Source organism: Dipodomys spectabilis, unplaced genomic scaffold (assembly GCF_019054845.1).
Source record: "Dipodomys spectabilis isolate Male_0828 unplaced genomic scaffold, ASM1905484v1 ptg000256l, whole genome shotgun sequence".
Taxonomy (NCBI): Eukaryota; Metazoa; Chordata; class Mammalia; order Rodentia; family Heteromyidae; genus Dipodomys; species Dipodomys spectabilis.
Window position 1 is genome coordinate 1,688,320 of NW_024870933.1, and position 20,890 is coordinate 1,709,209.

At 35.4% G+C, this 20,890-nt stretch overlaps 1 protein-coding gene across 1 annotated transcript in view; it reads left to right on the forward strand.

Moving 5' to 3' along the window:
* The window catches only part of Ifih1 (interferon induced with helicase C domain 1), a 54,492-nt gene that overhangs the window by 11,912 nt on the left and 21,690 nt on the right, over nucleotides 1-20,890 (forward strand). Inside the window, exons 4-5 of the mRNA XM_042699487.1 lie at nucleotides 12,829-12,933; nucleotides 19,966-20,186. Of these exons, the coding sequence (XP_042555421.1) occupies nucleotides 12,829-12,933; nucleotides 19,966-20,186 (326 nt within the window). The remainder of the gene's footprint in view (nucleotides 1-12,828; nucleotides 12,934-19,965; nucleotides 20,187-20,890) is intronic.

A 20,890-nucleotide genomic window follows, 5' to 3' on the forward strand; every position in this document is an offset into this window, starting at 1 on the left:
ACTCTGGGCCTCAGCTCTTCAGCTCAACACAAGCACTCTTCCACTTGAGCCAAAGCACCACTAGTGGTTTTCTGGTGGTTTATTGCAGATAAGTGTCTCACGGATTTTCCTGCCCAGGTTGGCTTTGAACTTCGATCCTCAGATCTTAGCTTCCTGAGTAGCTAGAATTACAGGCATGAGCTGCCAACACCAGGCACCTTTTGAGTTTTTGAGAATTATAATTAACACATTTTATTTTTGGTGGGATTGGAACTCGAGGCCTGGTGTTTGGTCATCTTGTTTGCTGGAGCTTATCCAGCTGTATCTGACAAAATTAAGCTATATATAGCTCTTTCATTGAATCTTATGATTTCCTATTTCTGACTGCTGTCCACTTAAATTAAGGAGGTATATTTTTCCCAGATAATTTTGTAAATGTTTTTCAACTTCTTATTTTAGAAATTTATAAAATATACTGAAATCTTTAAATTACATTATTTATAATTCAATTCTTTCTTTCATTTGCTATAGCATTCACATGCAGGAATTTAACTCTTCTATTTTCCATGTCAGTCTACATGCTATTTTAGACATTTTCTAAAATATTGAGTATGTAGTTAATGATTAAGGGAAAGAATGAGAAAAGACACTGACATAAATTTGCATATTCATTGATGGATTCCTAAAATATGTTTCTATTCCTTAGCCATACAAATCATGTCCCTATATAACTTGAAGAAAGTTTTCAAAATTCAGAAGTAATAATGATGGTAACGTTTTTAGAGTATTCAAGAGTATTCATTATACTTCCAATGAAATATATTTTGAATATTAATAATAAAAATGAATATATTATCACTGCATTTTATTATATATTATAAAATAAATGTATTTACTTAGTATTTAGACAAGAGAATATAGATTCATGTAAATTTTTAAAGTATTTTGTAAAAAAGATTAGGTGTTTTAAATTGTGTTTGGTAAGGAGAGTACAAAACAATTGGAATATGTCAAAATAGAGAATACTTAAACATTATACATATATATCAAAATGGTTGGATATGTTTAGAACATATGTTATAGGGTTTAGAAAAATGTTATAGGGTTTCAAGACATAAATGATTTTTTTTTTGTCGGAAGTTGGGCTTGAACACTGGGCTTGGGCGCTATCCTTCAGCTCTTCAGCTCAAGGCTAGTGTTCTACCACTTGAGTCAAAGCATCACTTCTGGTTTTCTGAGTGGTTTATTGGAGATAATAGTCTCCTGAATTTTCCTTCCCGAGCTGGGTTTGAACCATAATCCTCAGGTCTCAGCCTCCTGAGTAGCTAGTATTACAGGCCTGAGCCACCAGCACACGGCTTGACATAAATGATTTTAATGTCTTTAGTATACATTATCTTTTACATAAAAAATAATAATTATCACTTTTTTTTTTTTTTTTTTTGCTGGTACTGAGATTGGTGTTTATCAGCTAGTTTGCTGGTGCTTTAAGCACTTGATCTACTTCTCCAACCTGTTTACTTTTTGTCTGCTACTTTGTAAACAGAGACTTTTCTGCCCAGGCTGGCTTTAAACTATGATCTTCCAGATCTCACTGTCTTGTGTAGTTAGGATTACTGAGATGTACAAATTAATGGGATCCACTGTGAAATTTCTATACGTGGGCACACTGCGCATTGACTGTCCGTCCGACTTGCTTCTGCCCTCGCCCTGTCTCTTCCTTCCCACCTCCCCCTGGCACACCTTCCCTGCTCCCTAGAAATCATTCTTTTACTTTCACTCAGGTCAATTTGCTATTTGTTTTCCAGTGCTCACAAAGGAGGCAGAGTAAGCAGCACGTGTCTCTCTGGCTCTTCACAGTATTTTTAAATGCAGTAATTCTGGGGCTTTCACACCAGATGAACCGCCTTGGGGAGGCATCTTGTTGAATTACAGATTCTGAGTCAACAAATGTAGAGAGCATCCGGTGATTCCATTCTCTCAGATGCTACCGCAGATAATGGTCACAGGCCACACTCCATCGGTGGAGATTAGCTAAGTGTTCTAACATCTGCACTTTCCTTCAGACATCTCTAGTCTATAGCACTGCCCACATCTTCTCTCACAATGTGGGTCTTTCTTGTTTAGCAGTTTCTTAATGGGATACTTGAAAATTCTATGGATTGCTGGTGGTTTTCTAAGTCCAAAACTAGAAAGAATTGACGACCAAACTGAGTTCGGGAGAGGATTCTGAATCACAATGACAGCTTCCAGACGAAAGTTACCAGGAACATCCTGGCACGTTGCAATTTACCTAATCTGAGTAGGTAGTAGACAAAGTTGCCAAGCACCAATGTCTTTCCTGTAGTCATAGGTACTCAGAACGCTGAGTTCTGAGGATCATAGCTCAAAGCCAGGCCAGGCAGGAAGGTCCAGGATACTCTCCAGGAGACCACCAAAAAGCCAGAAGTGGAGCTGTGAGTGATACAGTTGCAGTCTTAAGGACTAAAGCTCTAGGACAGCACTTTGGTCCTGAGTTCAGACCCCAGTACTGGTGTGTGCGTGTGCATGCTCACACACACACACACGTAGAGAAAGTTAGAGGCAAATGTTTTAAATTTGTTCTTCTTTTTACACTTACAGGCTTTAAAAAAGAAATACACACACACACACACACACACACACACACACACATATACATGGACATTATTTTAGTTGACAGAAAAGTTTGCCTCCCCTCCCTTGAAGTCATTCCCTATTTCCTCCCTTTCTCTAAACACCCTGTCTCACTTCCTTTCACCTCTTTTCCTTAAGAAACATTTAGCACACTCCTGTCATTGGCCAGGCACCTTATTCAGTGCCTGGATACAGTAGGAAATTTTCCATCATGGTGTGTGGACCACATAGCAGCCATCTTAGAGCTGCACTCCTAACAAGAGTTAGGAAAGAGAAGTATAGAGTGTTAAAAATATGTATTCATGTGATGGTGTGCAATGCTATACAGTAATCTAGACAAGAATCTGAGGACCCAACTCACTGGGATCTTCTAGATTGTAGGAACGCGATGACAAGCAGGCTTCTCAAGATCCAGGTTTGGTTTTTTGATAATGCTGGTGATTTTAAATACAAGGATCTGTTCATTTTCTGGACCTTACCCTAGAATTACTGATATAACTTGTACTCTTTGCCTAGAAAAGGTAGCTTAGACTAACTTGGAACTCACTATGTAGTCTGAGTTCATTTCAAAAACTCATGATCTCACTGCCCTAAATGCTGTGATTATAGAATATGCTACTGTACCTAGCTAATAAATTTTTTGATTGAAATTTTTGTTGTAAATTCAATATGAAATAATTTTGTCTATAAAGTGTTCTTAGAATTAAAGGTGTTCTTAGAATCTAACTGTGAAAAATAAATGTAAAAGGAAGAAAGTAGTTTCTAACATGGATTTGAATAATTTTGTATGCATTTTAAGATAATGATAACATACATCCTTTATTTCAAATTCAAATATAGTGGGTTAATATTTTAGACTATAACCAAAGTAGTACTGAAAGAAACTTGTTACAGCAAACATTAAAGATGATTTTAATATGTAAAAAGATAAGTAAATGAGGCAAAGCATTTGTAATTCTAAATTAAGAATTTCTAATTATAATTTCTAAACTAATTTGCATATCTTCCATGCATCCATGTATTGTTATTTGCAGTTACAATGCAAAGATTCTTCTTTTAGAACTCTCTACTCCCTAACACGCATAACCATTACTATTGGCAATAGTGACTATTCCTTAAACCAATTAATCACCTCTCTCCTGCATCCTAAGTGTAATATCTCAGAATTTTGTAATGGATAGCTCTGGTGAGTGTGTGCATACTGTCACACACCTGGGCTGTGATTTCTTCCTCTTTCGTTCTCAGTATGACAATCAACCATTTCCCACTAAGATGGTGTTTAGTAGTTAAAATATAACAAAAAATAATTTTACTCTCTCCAAAATCAAAACAATAATTTATAAATGACACGTAAATATTTATTAGATTATTAATTTCAATTTAATTCTGGATATATTGGTTCTGCTACTGGGAACCATTAGTCATAACGAGAATATATTACAAACTTCTGGTATTTCTGTAGACCATTTCCATATACAAACACTAGTACACAAAATACGCATTTGTTCCTTTCTATAAGAAGGTTTCAATTATAGGAAATAAATAGGTAAGTGAATTTCTTGAATTCTATAGGTTTCTAGCAAAATTGCAAAATCATTTTTAATCATCTGCTATTGATGCTTTGTCAAACAAGTGAGAGGTTAGTTTACATGGAGCTTTTTCATACATTGCTTTGTGAATTAAAGCTCTGTAATAAAAGTAAAAGCCAAGTGAATGAGATTTCAAATCAAGTGAAATTATTTAGTCAGAGAAAAATTCCTGAAACTTAACCACTACTTTGTTAGATTTCTGTATTGTAAACCTAGAATTGCAATACCCAAATACAACCGGCAGAGGGCGCTTTTACATTTCTAAAGAGCGAAGAATTTCTCAGTTCTGATGTGGATGATAATCTAACGGAGGCGCGTGTCATGTGTGAATACACAGTGCGCATGACTGTGAACGCATGTGTATATTTTGATTTATATATTCGTTCACGTGAAGATTTTAAAATTCCACCCCAGCTAATGAGCTTACCAACCTGCTTGTTTTCAGACTTTAATACCTTCTTTTTCATATTCCCCATATGTTCAACTCCTTAGGTTTATCCGGTGACATTATGCTTTGGAATATATTGTGGATATATTTTGCATAGATCATGTTCTGTAGGAGGGGTTTAAAAATTGACCTTTATAAAACAGCCTCCTTCTCCCTAACTCAATCTGTTACAGCACTTTTTCATTGTTGTTGTTGTTGTTTTGCCTTTTTATAGACCAAAGTCCAATCTTAGATTTAGTCTATTCTAATTTCTTTTAAAATGCCACAAAATTTATCCTGGGACTTTAGGACCAAAATAATATTCTATATCACTAACCTGTAATGATCTAGAGATTTTTAGGATCTCTAGAAAGAAAAAAAAATCACAGAATTTGAGACCTAAAGGGAAAAGATAATTGTTTAGTAATTGTCTCAGAATAACCCTTACTGTTTCAGGATTTATTTGAATTAAGAATCTTTCCTTTATGTTTACATTTTTTCTGAATTTAGTTATTAATTACTGAAGACTAGCAGTATTTCTGATTCAATTCAAGCAGATGGGGGTGGAGAGAGGAAAGGGAGAGAAGACAGCATTGCTGCTGACACTGCTGGTATTGGAGCTTATTAAAGAATTTTATAGGCTCATATTTTATCAGAAACTGCCATGGGTTATCTATGCCTCACAAATGTATAAGAGTACAAAAAGGAAATAAGGATAAAGGTATTGTATCATAAAGAAATCCCACTGGCATATAGTAATGTAGGCCTGATTTATTTACATGACATCTGTTTGTGACCACAAACTTTAAGGAATTTTAGCAGAATTTTAACAAATGTGGTGATTTTCTTTTTCATGTGAGCAGTAGATCTTGCCTTATCTTATTGGGGGTACAGACAAGGATTAGAAACCTAGTATTTGCTGGGTGCCAGTGACTCATGACTGTAATCCTATCTACTCAGGAGGCTGTGATCTGAGGACTGAAGTTCAAAGCCAAGCCAGGCAGCACAGTCCATAAGACTCTTGTCTCCAATGTAGTACAAAAAAAATAAAAAAAAAACAACAGATGTACAGCTATGGCTAAAGTAGTAGAGCATTAGCCTTGAACAAAAGAAGTTTAGTGTCAGTAATGAGGCTCTGAGTTTGAGCCCTAGGACTGACACAAAAGTAATATACAAATAAATAAATGAGTGAATGAATGAATAAAACAAACCAAGCATTTATAAAGACAGAAGTGACTTGGTCAGGTGATAGTATCGAATGACCAAAGTATTGGGCCATTGTATTCATACTCAAAATGGTTGCAATTTAGGTGAACAAAACAAATCGCATGCCTCCAGAGAGAAAGATTATTTATTTCATAGAAAAGATGCACAAGATCTATATGTCAAAGGGGAGAGATGATTTGGAAAAGACAGAAGACTGATCCATGAATTTGATCATTTTGGGGAGGAACAGCAGACATTTCACTTGATCCTTGAAGTCCTTGGCTGGATGGAAACAGAGGTAGCAGGCAGCAATTCAGGTTGGTAGAGCATCATTAACTTAAGTAAAAACAAATATGCTCAAACATGCTCAAGGAAACAGTTTCATAAAAGGGGAGTGAATATTTGTGAAGAGGGGCAGGTGGTGGTACTGGGGCTCCTCAGAGTCTAGGCACCATCTCTTAGCTTTTTTGCTTGAGGGTCTATCATACAAGCCACTTCAGGCTTTTTGGTAGTTAACTGGAGATAAAAGTCTCTGGTGAGGCTAGCCTCAAACCACAAGCCTCAGATCTCAGCCTGCTGAGTAGCTAGGATATGTAGATGTGAGCCTCTGGCTCCTAGTTGACTGTAATTTTATTTAAATTATATATATATATATATATATATATATATATATATATTTCTTTGTTCTTTGTCGGTCATGGGACTTGAACTCTGGGCCTGAAATTGACTGTAATTTTAACAATTGCGTTTCCCAAATCAAGAGAAAATTTTAAAAATGAATGACTCGGTGTTTGGATAATTATGAAATACCAGCCCAATGAATGTGTTTCATTTCAGATGATCACTGTAGGGCCATCTTTAATGAGGAGAATGTACCTAGTGGTCATTTCGTGAAGTGACATCACCCTGATATCCCCTCTTACTTGGCTTTTTTGCTCACAGCTAATACTCTATCACTTCAGCCATGCCTCTAGTCCAACATTTTGCTGGTTAATTGGAAATGGAGTCTTGTAGGTTTTGCTACCTATGCTGGCTTTGAACCTCAGTCCTCTAAATCTCACCTTCTGGGTAGCTAGGATTATAGGCATGAGCTACCAGAACACTACCATTTCATTGTAATATTTTGAAATTGGTTGTGATGAGAATATTTATGCCATGAAAATTAGCAAAACTCTTTTAAATGGTGAGTGACAGTTTAACATTACTTACTCCCCTTTAAACATATGTCCCCTTGTACTTTCCCTGGTCAAGTTTAAGATTCCAATTCACCTTTGTCTACTTTGCAATCCTGAAACCTCATTATTGCGGAGCCTTGCTTCCAAGGTGGTCATCTTGATGCTTGTTGCTATTGAGTAGTAAGCAAAGTGGTCATTCCAATGGGTGTGGTTATTCTAAATCCGAATAACCATCTTTCTGTGTGCAGACCTAGGTGCAAAGACCAACAGGCATAGATGATACAATTTAAGCTAACCGCTACACACACAATTCAAATTCAATGCTAGTTGAAACATTTCAGCAGTGAAAGAGAGGGGGGAAAAAAACAAAACCAAATTCTATAAACAGGAGCAGAGGAGCTCCGCAGATAGCCATGTGGGCCTGTGCTCTCGGAGAGATTTTTCTCTTTGGGGAACTCATTTCCTAGAAGCTTGGATCCAGGAGAGAATATGCAAGGTGGGTGGCGGTGGCTCCTCTCCATTCTGTGAGAACACATGTTCCCTGGCACAGAGAACAAAATATGACAGACCAAAATGTGAGCGTGTGTGTGAGTGTGTAGATCCATATACATAGAGCTGAAAATAAAAGTGATCTATTTCCTCTCACAAAAGATCGTTTCCAAAGGAAAGGAGACATGTATTATTAATAATATGAAATTAAAGCCCATTTGGTGAACCCATGCAGGCTTCGTATGTATGTGTATGCCTGCGTGCATGTACGCACATGTGTGTGTGTCAAGCTTTCGGGGGTAGTTTTTAATGAGAGACTTGTGAAGCTGAAGGGAAGCTAGATGTGACACACTCAAATGCATCGCCGAGTGCAGAACCAGAATAAACATAAAATTACCATGTAAAATGGAATTAGACATCTTGAAGACCCTGTGAGTACTAGCTCTCAGGAGAACAGAGCAGTTGGTGTTCTTTCTCCATATACACAGAGGCCCTTTCTTCTGGTATTGTTTCCTAAAGAAATGCAAAACTACCTTTCAGGAAAGGGAACCTGTAAGGAGGCAGGGATAAAGAGGCTACATTGTGAGAAAGGTAGCGAGGCTGAAAATAGGAAAGACAGTGCCTGGAAGGAATGGAAGTGAGAGCCAAGTATGAGTTTTACCTAAAGAAGCTTAAGCTCTGAATAAAAACTGTATTATTCTCTGCTGCTGGTTATAATAAGATTTTCCAGCAGAGGGCAGACTTTACGTTCGAATAGATGTAAAAGCACTTCAAAGATGCTTTTCCAAAACCCTTTGAATTTTCTTAACTTCAATATTTTTCATTTCTAAATGATTTTAAATATATATTTTAAAGTATTTAAGGCCTGTGATAGTGAAATATGAAATTTCTTAGATTCCAATTAGTATTTCTTCCCTGTTAGCCAAATAGTCAAGATGTCTTTCCAAAACGAAGCAGTTCCTCCATGACTTTGGCTGACCTCAGATTTCTAACCAAAGCTGTTCTTTTTCTCCTAGTTACCAGACTGTTACAGAAAATCCTGTCTTTGAACACAGCAAGTATAATTTTCTTTCTTGCAAGAGAAATTGATATGAATGACTACTTTTTACAGAAATTATTGTCGTTTTGCACTTTCTCTCATAGATAGTTTTGATAATTTCCCTAGAGAAAATGCCGTGTGTGTAAAAGTCAATTAACCTGAGTAGGCAATCTTCAATACACCTTTAACCAGCAGTTTCTCAAGATTCTCCTCCCTGATTTATCAGAGTCATTCTTAAAATAATAAATAAGGAAGTACTAATTGCTTGCTGATTTCAGATCTGGAGACCTAAGTTGCTGTTTTCTAAATACATGTTCTTATGGAAAAAGCTTATCACCAATTGGCTCTATATATGTTTTACCTTAAAATCAAATATGTCACATGGGTTTATTTATTAGAACCAATGTCAGACTTCATTTTGATAAGCACAAATAAAAAAAAAAGAAAGTAATATTAAATATATCAAGTATAAGAATTTTGTATTGTGGTGTTTGTGCTGCTCCTGGGGCTTAAACTCCGGGTCTGTCCACTCTTCCTGCTTTTTAGCTCAAAGCTAGTGTTCTACCACTTGAGGCTCACTTCTACTTCCGTTGTTTTTGGTACTTAATTGGAGATAAGAGCCTCACAGACTTTTCTTCCTCAGGCTGGCTTTGAACCATGATCCTCAGGTTTCAGCTTGACTAGCTAGGATTATGGGCATATACCACTAGCACCCAGCAATAGAGTAATTTTTGGTACATACTCAATAGGTTGGTTGGTTCATCTTTGGTAATGTGAGTTAAGTTTATAGATCTTGGTGTCATTTTTTTTTGGAGCGGTGTATACATGTGTGTGTGTGAGATAATTTTTTTAAGTAAACACAGCAGGAAAACTTCTAGGAATGGCATTTTCAATGGGAGATACAGTATATTTTATTTTATTTCTAAAGTTATTTCCTTTTGTACTTTCTAAGAAAGAAAAGAACAATAAAAATGCAGAACAATTTGCTGCCTAGGAAACTAGATTATTTTAGGGTAGAGAAGCTACAGATTTATATACTCTTAAAATGACAAAGAAATGGACCTTTGTCTACACGCTTTGATTTTTTTATAATAGCATCAGCAGAATTATTGCCATTAGTTTTCTTCAGTGATGACAATAGCATTCCTTTCTAATTTTCATGCAAAACTGAGTATGGACTCTTGAATGGAAAGTTAATGGGCTTCTATAAGGGAATAAGAAAATGTTAGCAAACTACAATCACCTCTTCAACTTTTCTTCCCTCACTCCACCCCCTTGGAAAGATAAGCTCTGTTTTAATTTTAGAGGAGAACTTGACATTACTATGAAATGTCTGCTGCTGTTTTTTTTTTTTTTTAAGCAATTTTTATTTCACTGAACACGATGGATACAGGATGCTTTGCTTGTTTACAAAGCTTCCCACAGATCAGCAGCCAAGTTGATATTGTAGCAAAAGTACTAACTTTCTGGACTTTTACAAAGGTAGGGCTGTCCCCCGAGAGTTGTGTGGTATAGATACACTGCAGGATCTCTGTGAGTCTTGGATTCTCACCTACAAAATTAAGCTGACAATGCATATCTTTCATGTGTTGAGAGCTGGAGACCTAATTTTCATTACAGTTTTCATGCAAGCTCTGAACTCGGTGTCCTCCAGATAAATTGCAGATTTGATTGTGAGATTAAAATAAATAATCTAGACAATGAACTTAATTGATAATACTCACCTACTAGTAGCAACACTATATCAATATTTCTTTTACATATTGTATAAGTAACTCCCACAAAATGTATTCCCTCTAGAATAAAGCTTAAGGAAAGCCTGGCTTCACATACACATGGATGGAAATTATGGGAATTGACCATCATCACAAGCGATCATTTCTATTTCATTTACTGAGAGTAATTTTATATTTTCTACATTATATTTTTATGTATGTTTCAGTGATTTTGTTATTCTCTTCAGTTCTTCATTCTACTTGTAAAAGAACAAATCAACTTACTTTTTTTTTTTTTTGGCTTCACAATTCTCAGCCTGCATTTCTAGAACCAGAATTATCCCTGAAATGACATTTTTCCCATCTCATTTTACACCTTGCCTTTTCCTTACAAATCATATTCTCTTTTCATCAGTACATCTGCCCAAAATGCTCTTCGGCTTGACAGCTCTATCCAACACTCGCCTCTGAGTTTCTAACAAGACATACCTTTGGGAATTGCAAAGTGCTATGTTTAAAATCTCTCAGTGAGATGCGCAGGTTTCCCCGTGTGATCATAAGGGATTCCTCAAATCGAGTTTTAGAGCTAATCTACGACAACTGATAAGCACAGTATTTCACATTAGTTTATTTATGTTGTGCTAATATACTTAAACAGTATGTGCGTCCATTGAGAATTTTTCTACAACTTTCTTACCAGCTAACTTCCAACTTTCAAGAAATTCCCCTATCTCTCTCAAGCTAAATGGACTTATTCAAATTGGAGGGGAAATGTCTAAGATGTCACAGGATACTCAATAGAATACTAGGCTGCAATAAAAAGGAAGACATTATTGATAGCAATAACACTGGATGAATCTCAAATACTTTGTGCTAAGTTAAAGTGGACAGACATGAAGATTGCATGTCACACGGATCCATTTTTATGACACCCTGGGGAGAATAACATTACAGGATCAGGAACCACATCTGTGGTTGCTGCAGGATACTAGGGGAGCATTATCCACAAGGGGGCTTGAGAGGACTTTGGGTTGTGATGGAATCATCTTAATTGTAACAGCACCACAAAACCGTATACAAGGATTAAAGTCATTAAAACACACTTGAAAGGAATGATTTTTTTGCAATATAAAGCTGCTTACTTCCTATGATTTGAAAAAAAATTAACTGGTTATAAGTACCTATAATTTGTATCTCTTTCTCTAGAAGTTTTGTTGGTATCATTTTAGGCATCTGCTTTCTATTTCTACTTCCAGCCCTGAATACACACGTGGCACTCAAGAGTAGTTTGAAGTAAAACAAAAGGAGCTACCTGAGTAGAATTGATTATTGCATTGAAAAGCTTTAGGAAATAATGTTAATATCTCCCAAATACAAAGATTATGAAATATGGTTTATTCTAAGAATATTAGCAACTGGTATGGCTGCACTAGTAACATACCAACTGCATAATGTACATTCATTTTTAATTATATTTTTGTTATCTTTAAGTAGGTGTACAAAGGAGTTACCATGTACAAAGGGGTTACCATGCAGCAAATCAGTTTATGAATACAATGGATCTTGATCAGTGTCACCCCTTTCATCATTCTCCCCAATTTATTTTTCTGGTCACTGGCAATTGAGCTACTGTGCAAAGAGCTTACTGTACCTAATATCAGTTAATAACCTGTGAAATAAGTGATGTCAGACCCACTTTACATGAGAGCAATCTAAGAACAGAGCAATGTCAATTGCAAATTTCACAAGTCTGATTCCAGAGCCAACCTTAGGAATCACAGTGTAACCCTAGTTGCTGCTCCTTAAAGCTGAGACTGAATACATCCGCAGAAACAAACATTGTGGGAAAAATTCTTTCTTTGAAAGAAAGGTATACAGAAAGCTTTGTTGCTGATGACGGAAAAACAGAAAATCAGGATTAAGCAAAAAATATGCAATGTCCATTCATACTAACTATTGGAAGCTTAGTTTAATTATAGAAAAGAAAAACAGTATTTCCTACCTCCCATAAGCTTCTAATAAGCCATGATGCTAAGCTTCAGTGATATTCTTCTTGAGAAAATTGTTTCAAGTTTTAAATATATACTTATCACTGAAATATCATTTTCATAACTACCCAGTGGGTTCAGGTACTTTTTAATAATTTTCATACTTCATTAGTTCTCTACCATTTTACATGAAAATAGCTCGATGATTTCTGCTTAAAAACCATTTTCAACCTTCAGTAGTCTTTGTTGGGGCCATTATCTTCATGAAGAATACTGATTAGAATCACACATGCTTGGGATGGTGCATTTGTTCTCATGTTGCATGTACAGTACGTGAAATAGGTAATACATATTTGAATCACTACCCAGTAGCTATCTATCCTTAGAGGAGTTTTTGTTTTTAGTGTAGCCTGCCAGAAATTCTTACCTTTTACTCATAATTGTCTGGGTGTACCTTCCTCACTTTGCATTGAACTGTATGTTCTGTGTGCTGTAGAGGTGTGCAGTTAAAATACGTTTATACTCGGAAATATTTTAAAAATATTTTAAAATGTTTTCCTTTGCAGAATCAGACACAAGTTTGGCAGAAGGAAGTGTCAGCTGCTTAGATGAAAGTCTTGGACATAACAGCAACATGGGCAGTGATTCAGGCACCATGGGAAGTGATTCAGGTACTGCCTAACTGTTGTGTAAACCTTAAAAAGTGTGAAATAAGACACCATATAGTGGAATGCATGAGGGCTGCTCACACCCTCCCTAATGTACTACTTATGTAATTAAGGCAATTCTTTTCTGCAGGAGTCATCCTGGAACCGTGCCATTTACTTCCTCTAAAAGTACAACTTACAAAAGCCTGAAAACCAAATCCTAATTTTCACCCAGTCTCTGTCTTTTTGATCTGTATATGCCACAGTTCACAGAGTCACATCATCTATTTTAATATGAGGTCTGTTCTCATTCATTGGGACTGCGCTTCAGTTCCCCATGCAGTTTGGTACAATTATCTTCCTCCAGGTGCAACTTTTTATTAAATTATATTTAAGTGAAAATATAACACTCTCATTAAGAGGAAGGTGATTAGATAATTACAGATAACCAACAACACCCAGGAAACAGAAAGGTTAGAAATTACACATACAGTTAAAAGAGTCTCATTTTGTATACACAGCTCTACAATAGGAGTATAAGATGAGATACTTTGGTCAAGAGTTGAAAACTTGACTAGCTATTCCCCATAGTGTTCTTCATATTGGATGTAAACACAGTAGCAGTAGAAGGCTGTGCTAGTTCCCACCCCCTATTCCTTCATCAGTTAAATATGTTTTCCTATTAGTTTTCCTAATCTGTCATTTCAGTGGACTCAAACTATTCTTTTATATTCTTTGATAGTATATTCTGTGATTACTACTACTGAGTTAGGAGGTTAACATCTTTTGGCTATGGGCCATGAGTTATTAGATATCTATTACATAATTTTATCTATATATTTGAAATATTTCGTAAGTAAAAGTAACAAATGACCAAAATATTCTTTGCAATGTGAACAGCTAAGAAACAATAGAAAACCGACACGTTCCAAAACATTATTTTATTCTTTATTTATAGTTGAGTTGTTTCCACTTACAAAGTATTGTATAATTTAGATTATCATCCTGCCTTGTCAGAATTATAGAAATATAGATTTCAGTAAGTCTTACAGGAAAGACAGTTAGTATCAAGGTTGTCATTTCCCTAAGTTCTTCCTATATTGTACCTCTGCTTCTACTTATGTATTCTTAAGAACAAGTTCATTTGGAGAAAATCAAGTAACCAGGAGTCAGTCATAACTTTAATTGTAATTTAAAAGAGTTAATTCATTTTCTGTCCAGTTCAGTTAGAGCTTATTAAGTTCTTGATGTAAGCTTATTTCTGTAGATTGTATTTGTTTTTCTGTCCTTGTCATAACACTGTTAAAATTTAATAATTAACATTTCTGTTGCAAGTTATTGATGGTACAACTAAAAATATACCCCAGCCAATAGTTAACATCTATATGGCTGATTTTAAGCTTCTGGATGTGGTCTTCATTCTTATTTGTCTAAGTAAGGGCTTTTTAACAATATTCATTCATTTGATAAATTATCTAAAACGTATCCTTTATTTGCGGGGCATTTTGCCTATTGAGAGCTGTTAGCAAATGTATTTGCTGATTTTTTAGTCTTCAATGTGGCGTGAAAGACGTGATAAAACTGAGTGCAATCTACTTTGAAAAAGCAAATACATTTACAAAGGCAAATACATATTTTAGAGCACATTTTCAAAGGACACACTTGAAATCCTAGATAGATCAGTGTTTAGGGACAAAGAATTACTTTGCAGAGTATGCAGTAAAATTTTCAGCTTGTGGAAATTATGACATTTCTCCCCCCCCCCCCCCCGCCCCGCCCCAGGTTAAGCTCAAGCCAAAATCTTCAATCAGAAATTTTGGTAAATTGGTAAAGATATATTGAGTAACTGGAAAGTATTACGGGGTTTGCAATTGTATTTTAACCTTTGCCATTGACATTGAAAAAGACGTTATCCAACTTGCAGACATGGTACGCTGAATGTGAGCTTACACAGGGCATGTTCTCTGTGCAAATATTAGACCACAGCAAAATCTGATCATTGGTCCTTTTAGAGTTTAACTATTCTAATTACATTGTGAAAAAATTTCATTTCCCATTTTTAGAGATATATACTCCCGTCTTAAAAATGTGGTAATGTACATTGGCCTGGTGTGTACTCCTATTTTGAGGTAATATCTATTAATATTTGTCCAACTGAAATCATGTATTTTTCCGTAGTTGCACACTATAGGTAAAAGAATACTTTGTCGATTTCAAACACATGCAGTGACAGACCTTTTCTCTCCAAGAATAGCTCAGCTGTCAAAATCAATGTGAGAATGAAATTTGCCACATGGTGTAGTTCCAATAGAATATTATTATTTAAACCCTATTTGATTTCTTTTTTGACCGTTTGTATGATATAATTTTGAGGTCTGCAACAGTTTTTTGTGTTTTGTTTTGAATTGCACAATGTAATTCAAAGCCTATGCATCCTGAAATACTATTTTCTTTATTGTATGCAATTGATTATGCTTTTCAGAGAAAGCCAAAAATAAACAAACAAATAAGAACCCAAACATATCTTTTATAAGGGGAATTGGCTCCAGACTCAGTGATTCCAGCCCAGTTTCTCCTTCTGGTGACAGAGAAGAGAAAATTCTTTTTTTATGTTTATAGGAATAATTTCTTCATCCCTGTGTCAGAGGATGTGATAAGACAAGAATCAAGCGGCATATTTAGCACTCACCCAGCTCTTTTCCTTTGGATGCTATTCTCACATTGAATCCAACTCTAACTTCTACCATATCTGCTCTGTTTTTATGCATTTTAAACGTGAGGCTGCCCATCCAATCTCCTAGTCTTAACTCAAAACTAAAGACTATTATTGAACTAATAATTTATCAAGCAACTAATTTATCTAGGCATATATATGCATATACACATATAGGCTTATATGTATATATATATAATTTTATGGAGGTGAAATATTAGGATATTAGGATTTTGAGTACCTATAAAAGCCACACAGTACAGAAGTAGGCATTTGTTACTAAATCTGAACTTTAATTAGATGAATTATTACATCTATTATTTTAGTTTGGCAATGCTAAGGTTTAAAGTTAGGGCCTCATATTTGCGAGAAAGGAGTTCTACCAACTTAGCCATGCCTATGCCCTTTTTTCCCTTACTTTTCTATTTCCAGGGCAGGCTCAGATTTTGATCTTCCTACTTATGCCTCCCACCTAGCCCCATATTCAAGTGTGAGTCACTATTACCTTGAGATGGGGTATCCACTAGCATTTTGACTGGCCTGGCCTTGAACTGGGATCCTTTCACCTCTGTCTTCTGAGTAGCTAGTATGACCATTATGCCAAACCCAGATATCGTAAACAGTAGCACTAGCGTTCCATATACTGAGTTCTTTGTGGGGAAAAAAATATATATATATATATTTTTTTGGCAGTACATGACAACTAATAGTCACACAGTCAATATTTACTACAGAATGAATTAGTGGTATGTGACCAGTTAAGTAGCATTAAGTCTTTTGACTTAAGTTCTAGAGTTAAATTTTAAAAATGATAGCCGTTTACCATTCTAACCCTTTTAAAACTAATTAGTACTGTAAATATCTTACACGTGTAGTGCAGTCAGGCTGACATTTTACTCACTTAACTTGGTTTTAAATTCCTTGGAAAGATAAATAAAAATAAAATAAATAAAAAATAAAATAAAAATAAAATAAAAAATATATTTTCTCCTTTCAAGTTCTTTTGTAGTAAATATAAGAGAAGGAAATGATTCTTCAAACATAAACATGTGTGAGAAAGGAAATCCCTTATTATTCTTAAAAATCTATGTTAAAATTTACCTAGAGTGAAATTCAAGGAAGAAAACATATTGCTATCTTTTAGCAGACTTTCTCCATTAATTAACAACTTTATAAATATTTTGGCTCTTTTGGGAAGAGTTATGTAATAAATTCTTCTAATGAAGGTAAAATATTAGGATTCTATAAGCTCCCTAAAGTAAAAAATAGTGTTATTCTTAAATAATTTTGAACCTTACATGAATGTAAGGTGATCAATACAAAATAGCTCAAAACCAACATTGAAAGAAATCTCATGCATGTGTATTTTAACTGCTGTTGGCCTTGTGAGTTTTAAATGAAGATCAAATGAAGTGAATCAGCAATAATAGCTTAATAGTATAGCTCATCTGTCTTTACTCATCCATACAGATAGCAAATTTCCTGCTGGGTCAGTAGATGAGTTTTACTAAGTGATGTTTGGTGTGAATTTTCCTACCTGTTCAGATAGCACTATCACAACAAACTAAAACCTATTTAAATAGAATCAGCCAGTGATTAAAATGGACTCATCAGCAAGTTCTTAGGAGTTAATGGGATTATGTTAGCTTAGTTTTATTTGGATTTGGTAAGAACAACACTTATTTCATGTGGGATGAAATTCTGGTTGGTGCTGTCATTTTATTTTTTCTCATGATAATGTAAATTTTAACCTGGGTGTAGAAACTGACATAATGTTTGTTTGACTAAATTCCACATTGTAAGCTTATACATTTTTTTACGTCTTTTCCTCTTGGCTAATCTAGATTAAAAAATAAAATATATCTAAACCAAGATATGTTGTTATATTCTTTTAACCTCCATCACATTAAGTTATGTTTTCAATTCTTAAAAATATTTGTTAACTTGGAAATGATTGTATTATATTGTCCTCTACAGTTTCTGGAAACAGCATGAATACATGGAGATAGACATATCAGGAAGTAATAAGGTCACAATTCAAACCTAAATGGGAAATTTAGTCACAATGTAGTTTGATGTTACAAAATTGTTTCATCTTTCAAAGAAAGCCTACCAAATTAAAGGCTAGGAGGGAAATGCTGCTTATCAGTTTAACTGAGGAAGGAAGGAAGACTTTACATATGCATACACAAGTATGCACCCAGGTGAATAGTCAACACACGTGCAGATTTAAACAAAGAAGATCGAAATTATTTTGAAAACTTAATACTCTTGTCTCTATTTCCTAAACAATACAGTATCACAACTATTTACACAAATCTATATTGCAACAGGTGCTTTAAGTAGTCTAAAGATGATTTATAGTAGAAGGGGTATTATAAATTCATATGCAAATATATATATTTTATATGAGATGTGAGAACCTGTGGACTTAGGTATTTGAGGGAGCTATTTGAACTCAAAGACCCAAAGATCAAGTGATGAAAAAGTGAAGTATAGTAATTTCAGCTTTTATCTAAAGCTAAGGAGGATGCTGCAAAAGCTAATTAGGATACTTGTAATCCTAGGTACTTAGAAGGCTGAAATTAGGAGGATTATAGTTTGATGGCAACCCAGACAGAAAAGTTCATAAGATCCCTTCTCAACTGAGGGTTAGGAGATCTGGCACCTACATGATCTAGTCAAAATGAGAAATCTGAAACAGGTGGATTGAAGTATATGAGTGTACCTTAGGAAGGAAATGAAACCCTATCTAAAAAACAGACAGTATAAATAAAGCTGGGTGCTAGTGGCTCATGGTTGCTGTATTAACTACTCAGGAGGCTACTATTTGAGGAATGCAGTTCAAAGCCAGCATGGCCAGGAAAATCTGTGAGACTTACCTCCAATAAACTACCAAAAAGCCGGAAGCAGAGCTGTGGTTCAAGTGGTGTTAACCTTGAACAAAAAAAAGCTCGGGGACTGTGGACAGGCCCTGACCTCATGCCCCAGACTTGCACACAAAAAAAATTTTTTTAATTAAAGAGACAGTATAAAAGTCTGATGGTATGAGTCAGTGGTGGAGTGCCTGGCTAGTAAGCAGAAGATCACGAGTTCAAACCCTTGTGCCATCAAAAAGTTAAAACCAAAACAAAACTGTGTTTATTGTAACATTATTTACCATAGCTAAGATATGGAACCAGCCCAGATGCCCCTCAATCGATGAATGGATCAAGAAAATGTGGAATGGAATTCTATGCCTCCATCAGAAAGAATGACATCACCCCATTTGTTAGGAAATAGAAAGACTAGACTTAGAAATTATATTAAGTGAAGTAAGCCAGGCCCGAAGAAACATAGGTCCCATGGTTTCCCTTATTTGCAATAACAAGTATATGTCTGGGACAAATAGAAAAGGTCAAATGCTATGTACATATGACCAGATAAGATTAAGTTAAGGGAAATGAATCCCAAGATAGGGACACAAGTGGTTTTTTTCTTTCTTGCTATTGTTTCTAGTGTATTTATAAGGTACCATGTGATTTTTTTTTTGTTGTTGTTGTTGCTGGATGTTCCTCACCCACACTATAACCCCTGTTTTCACTGTACTTGATGTGGGTAAAATTTGGGGAGGGGAAGAGAAAAAACAAAATGTTTACATAGAGATATAGGTGGACCCATTGCAACAATGAGATGTACAAGACGCTATGTTGAAAAATGAACTTTACAATTTAGACTGGGGTGAGTGTAGTTGTGGAGGTGGGAGGGAAGGGATGGTAGGGGAAAAACAAAGGAGGAGGCAACAATGCTTGATAAGAAATGTACTCATTACCTTGCTCATGTAACTGTAAGCCCTCTGTACAGTATTTTCACAATAAAAAACTATTTAAAAAAAAGAATCCAGATCAAGGATAAATAACAAGTCCTACTTCACTAGTTATTGTTGTTATATGGATGAAAGGGTTAAAAGAAATGAGCAGAGTGTACTGGTAAAACAAGAAATATAATACATTAGCAACATGAACTGCCAAGTCTACACTTCTGCCTGCCCTTTGTAACAATTCTCTTGGCCTTGCCCACTCTGAAACACATCTTGCCCCCTACTGAAGTCTGTGTGCTTTTAATTCACTCCATCTTCACCCTCACCCTAGACCGCTTCCATATGATAGACTGCCTGGATCATATCCTACAAGTATGGACAGGGGGCTAACACTCTGTGGTATAGCAAATAGGAAATAGAGCAGTTTGAAGCACAGAGGAAAAGGACTCTACAAACCAAGGGGCTTACATATTCTGTTTCAACCTTCTTGGACTTACTTGTTTTATTGTCTATTCTCTTTGTTTCTTGACTTAACTCCCTTCAGATGAAGAGAAGGTGGCAGAAAGAGCCTCACCTGAGCCAGAACTACAGCTTAGGCCTTACCAAATGGAAGTTGCCAAACCAGCCTTGGAAGGAAAGAATATAATTATCTGCCTGCCTACAGGAAGTGGGAAAACTAGAGTGGCTGTTTACATTGCCAAGGACCACTTGGACAAAAAGAAGCAAGCATCGGAACTTGGGAAAGTTATAGTACTGGTCAATAAGGTATTCAAATGAAACAAGTGAAACATCATTAGCTCCTTTTCATTTTAATATTCTGAACCTTTAAAGAAAAATATGTGTAGCAATGAATCACAAATTTAGTTTGAGTATAATTTATTTTATGTTTGATATTTGTTTCTATTTTCTATCTAAATTTTTAACCTTACAGTTAAATTTTCTGTAAAATTAGAATATTAAATCAAATATCTGTAACTTATATACAAAGATTGCATTTACGCAGCTATAGTAAAAGTTAACTACTCCTGATTTAAGTTATCATTATATATATCTATGTATGAATGAACACAAAATATCTTGAGAATCTCAGCTCACAATATTTTTTAGAGTTTCTTTAATCATAGATACTTCATTGAAGATGTCATCCATGGTATATTATAATACATTTGCTATACATGTAATAAACTGAATATAAATTCTGCCTTGCAACAGCAAGGCAGAGAGGGAGACAGCATCCTGAGTCTTATGGTAATTTCTTTTATCCCCTGGAATAAATAACAATAGTTCCTTAATATGGTTTGTAGACCCTGCATTATTCCATGGTATCTTAGTTTTCCAAGTATTTATCTAAGACTGCAGTATTCAGAGCTAGAGATCCAATTCCACAGAAGCAGAGTGCAGGAGAGATAAGGTGTGACACTCAGACAATACTATGTTTACTTTGACATCACAGACTTATCCTCATTTGA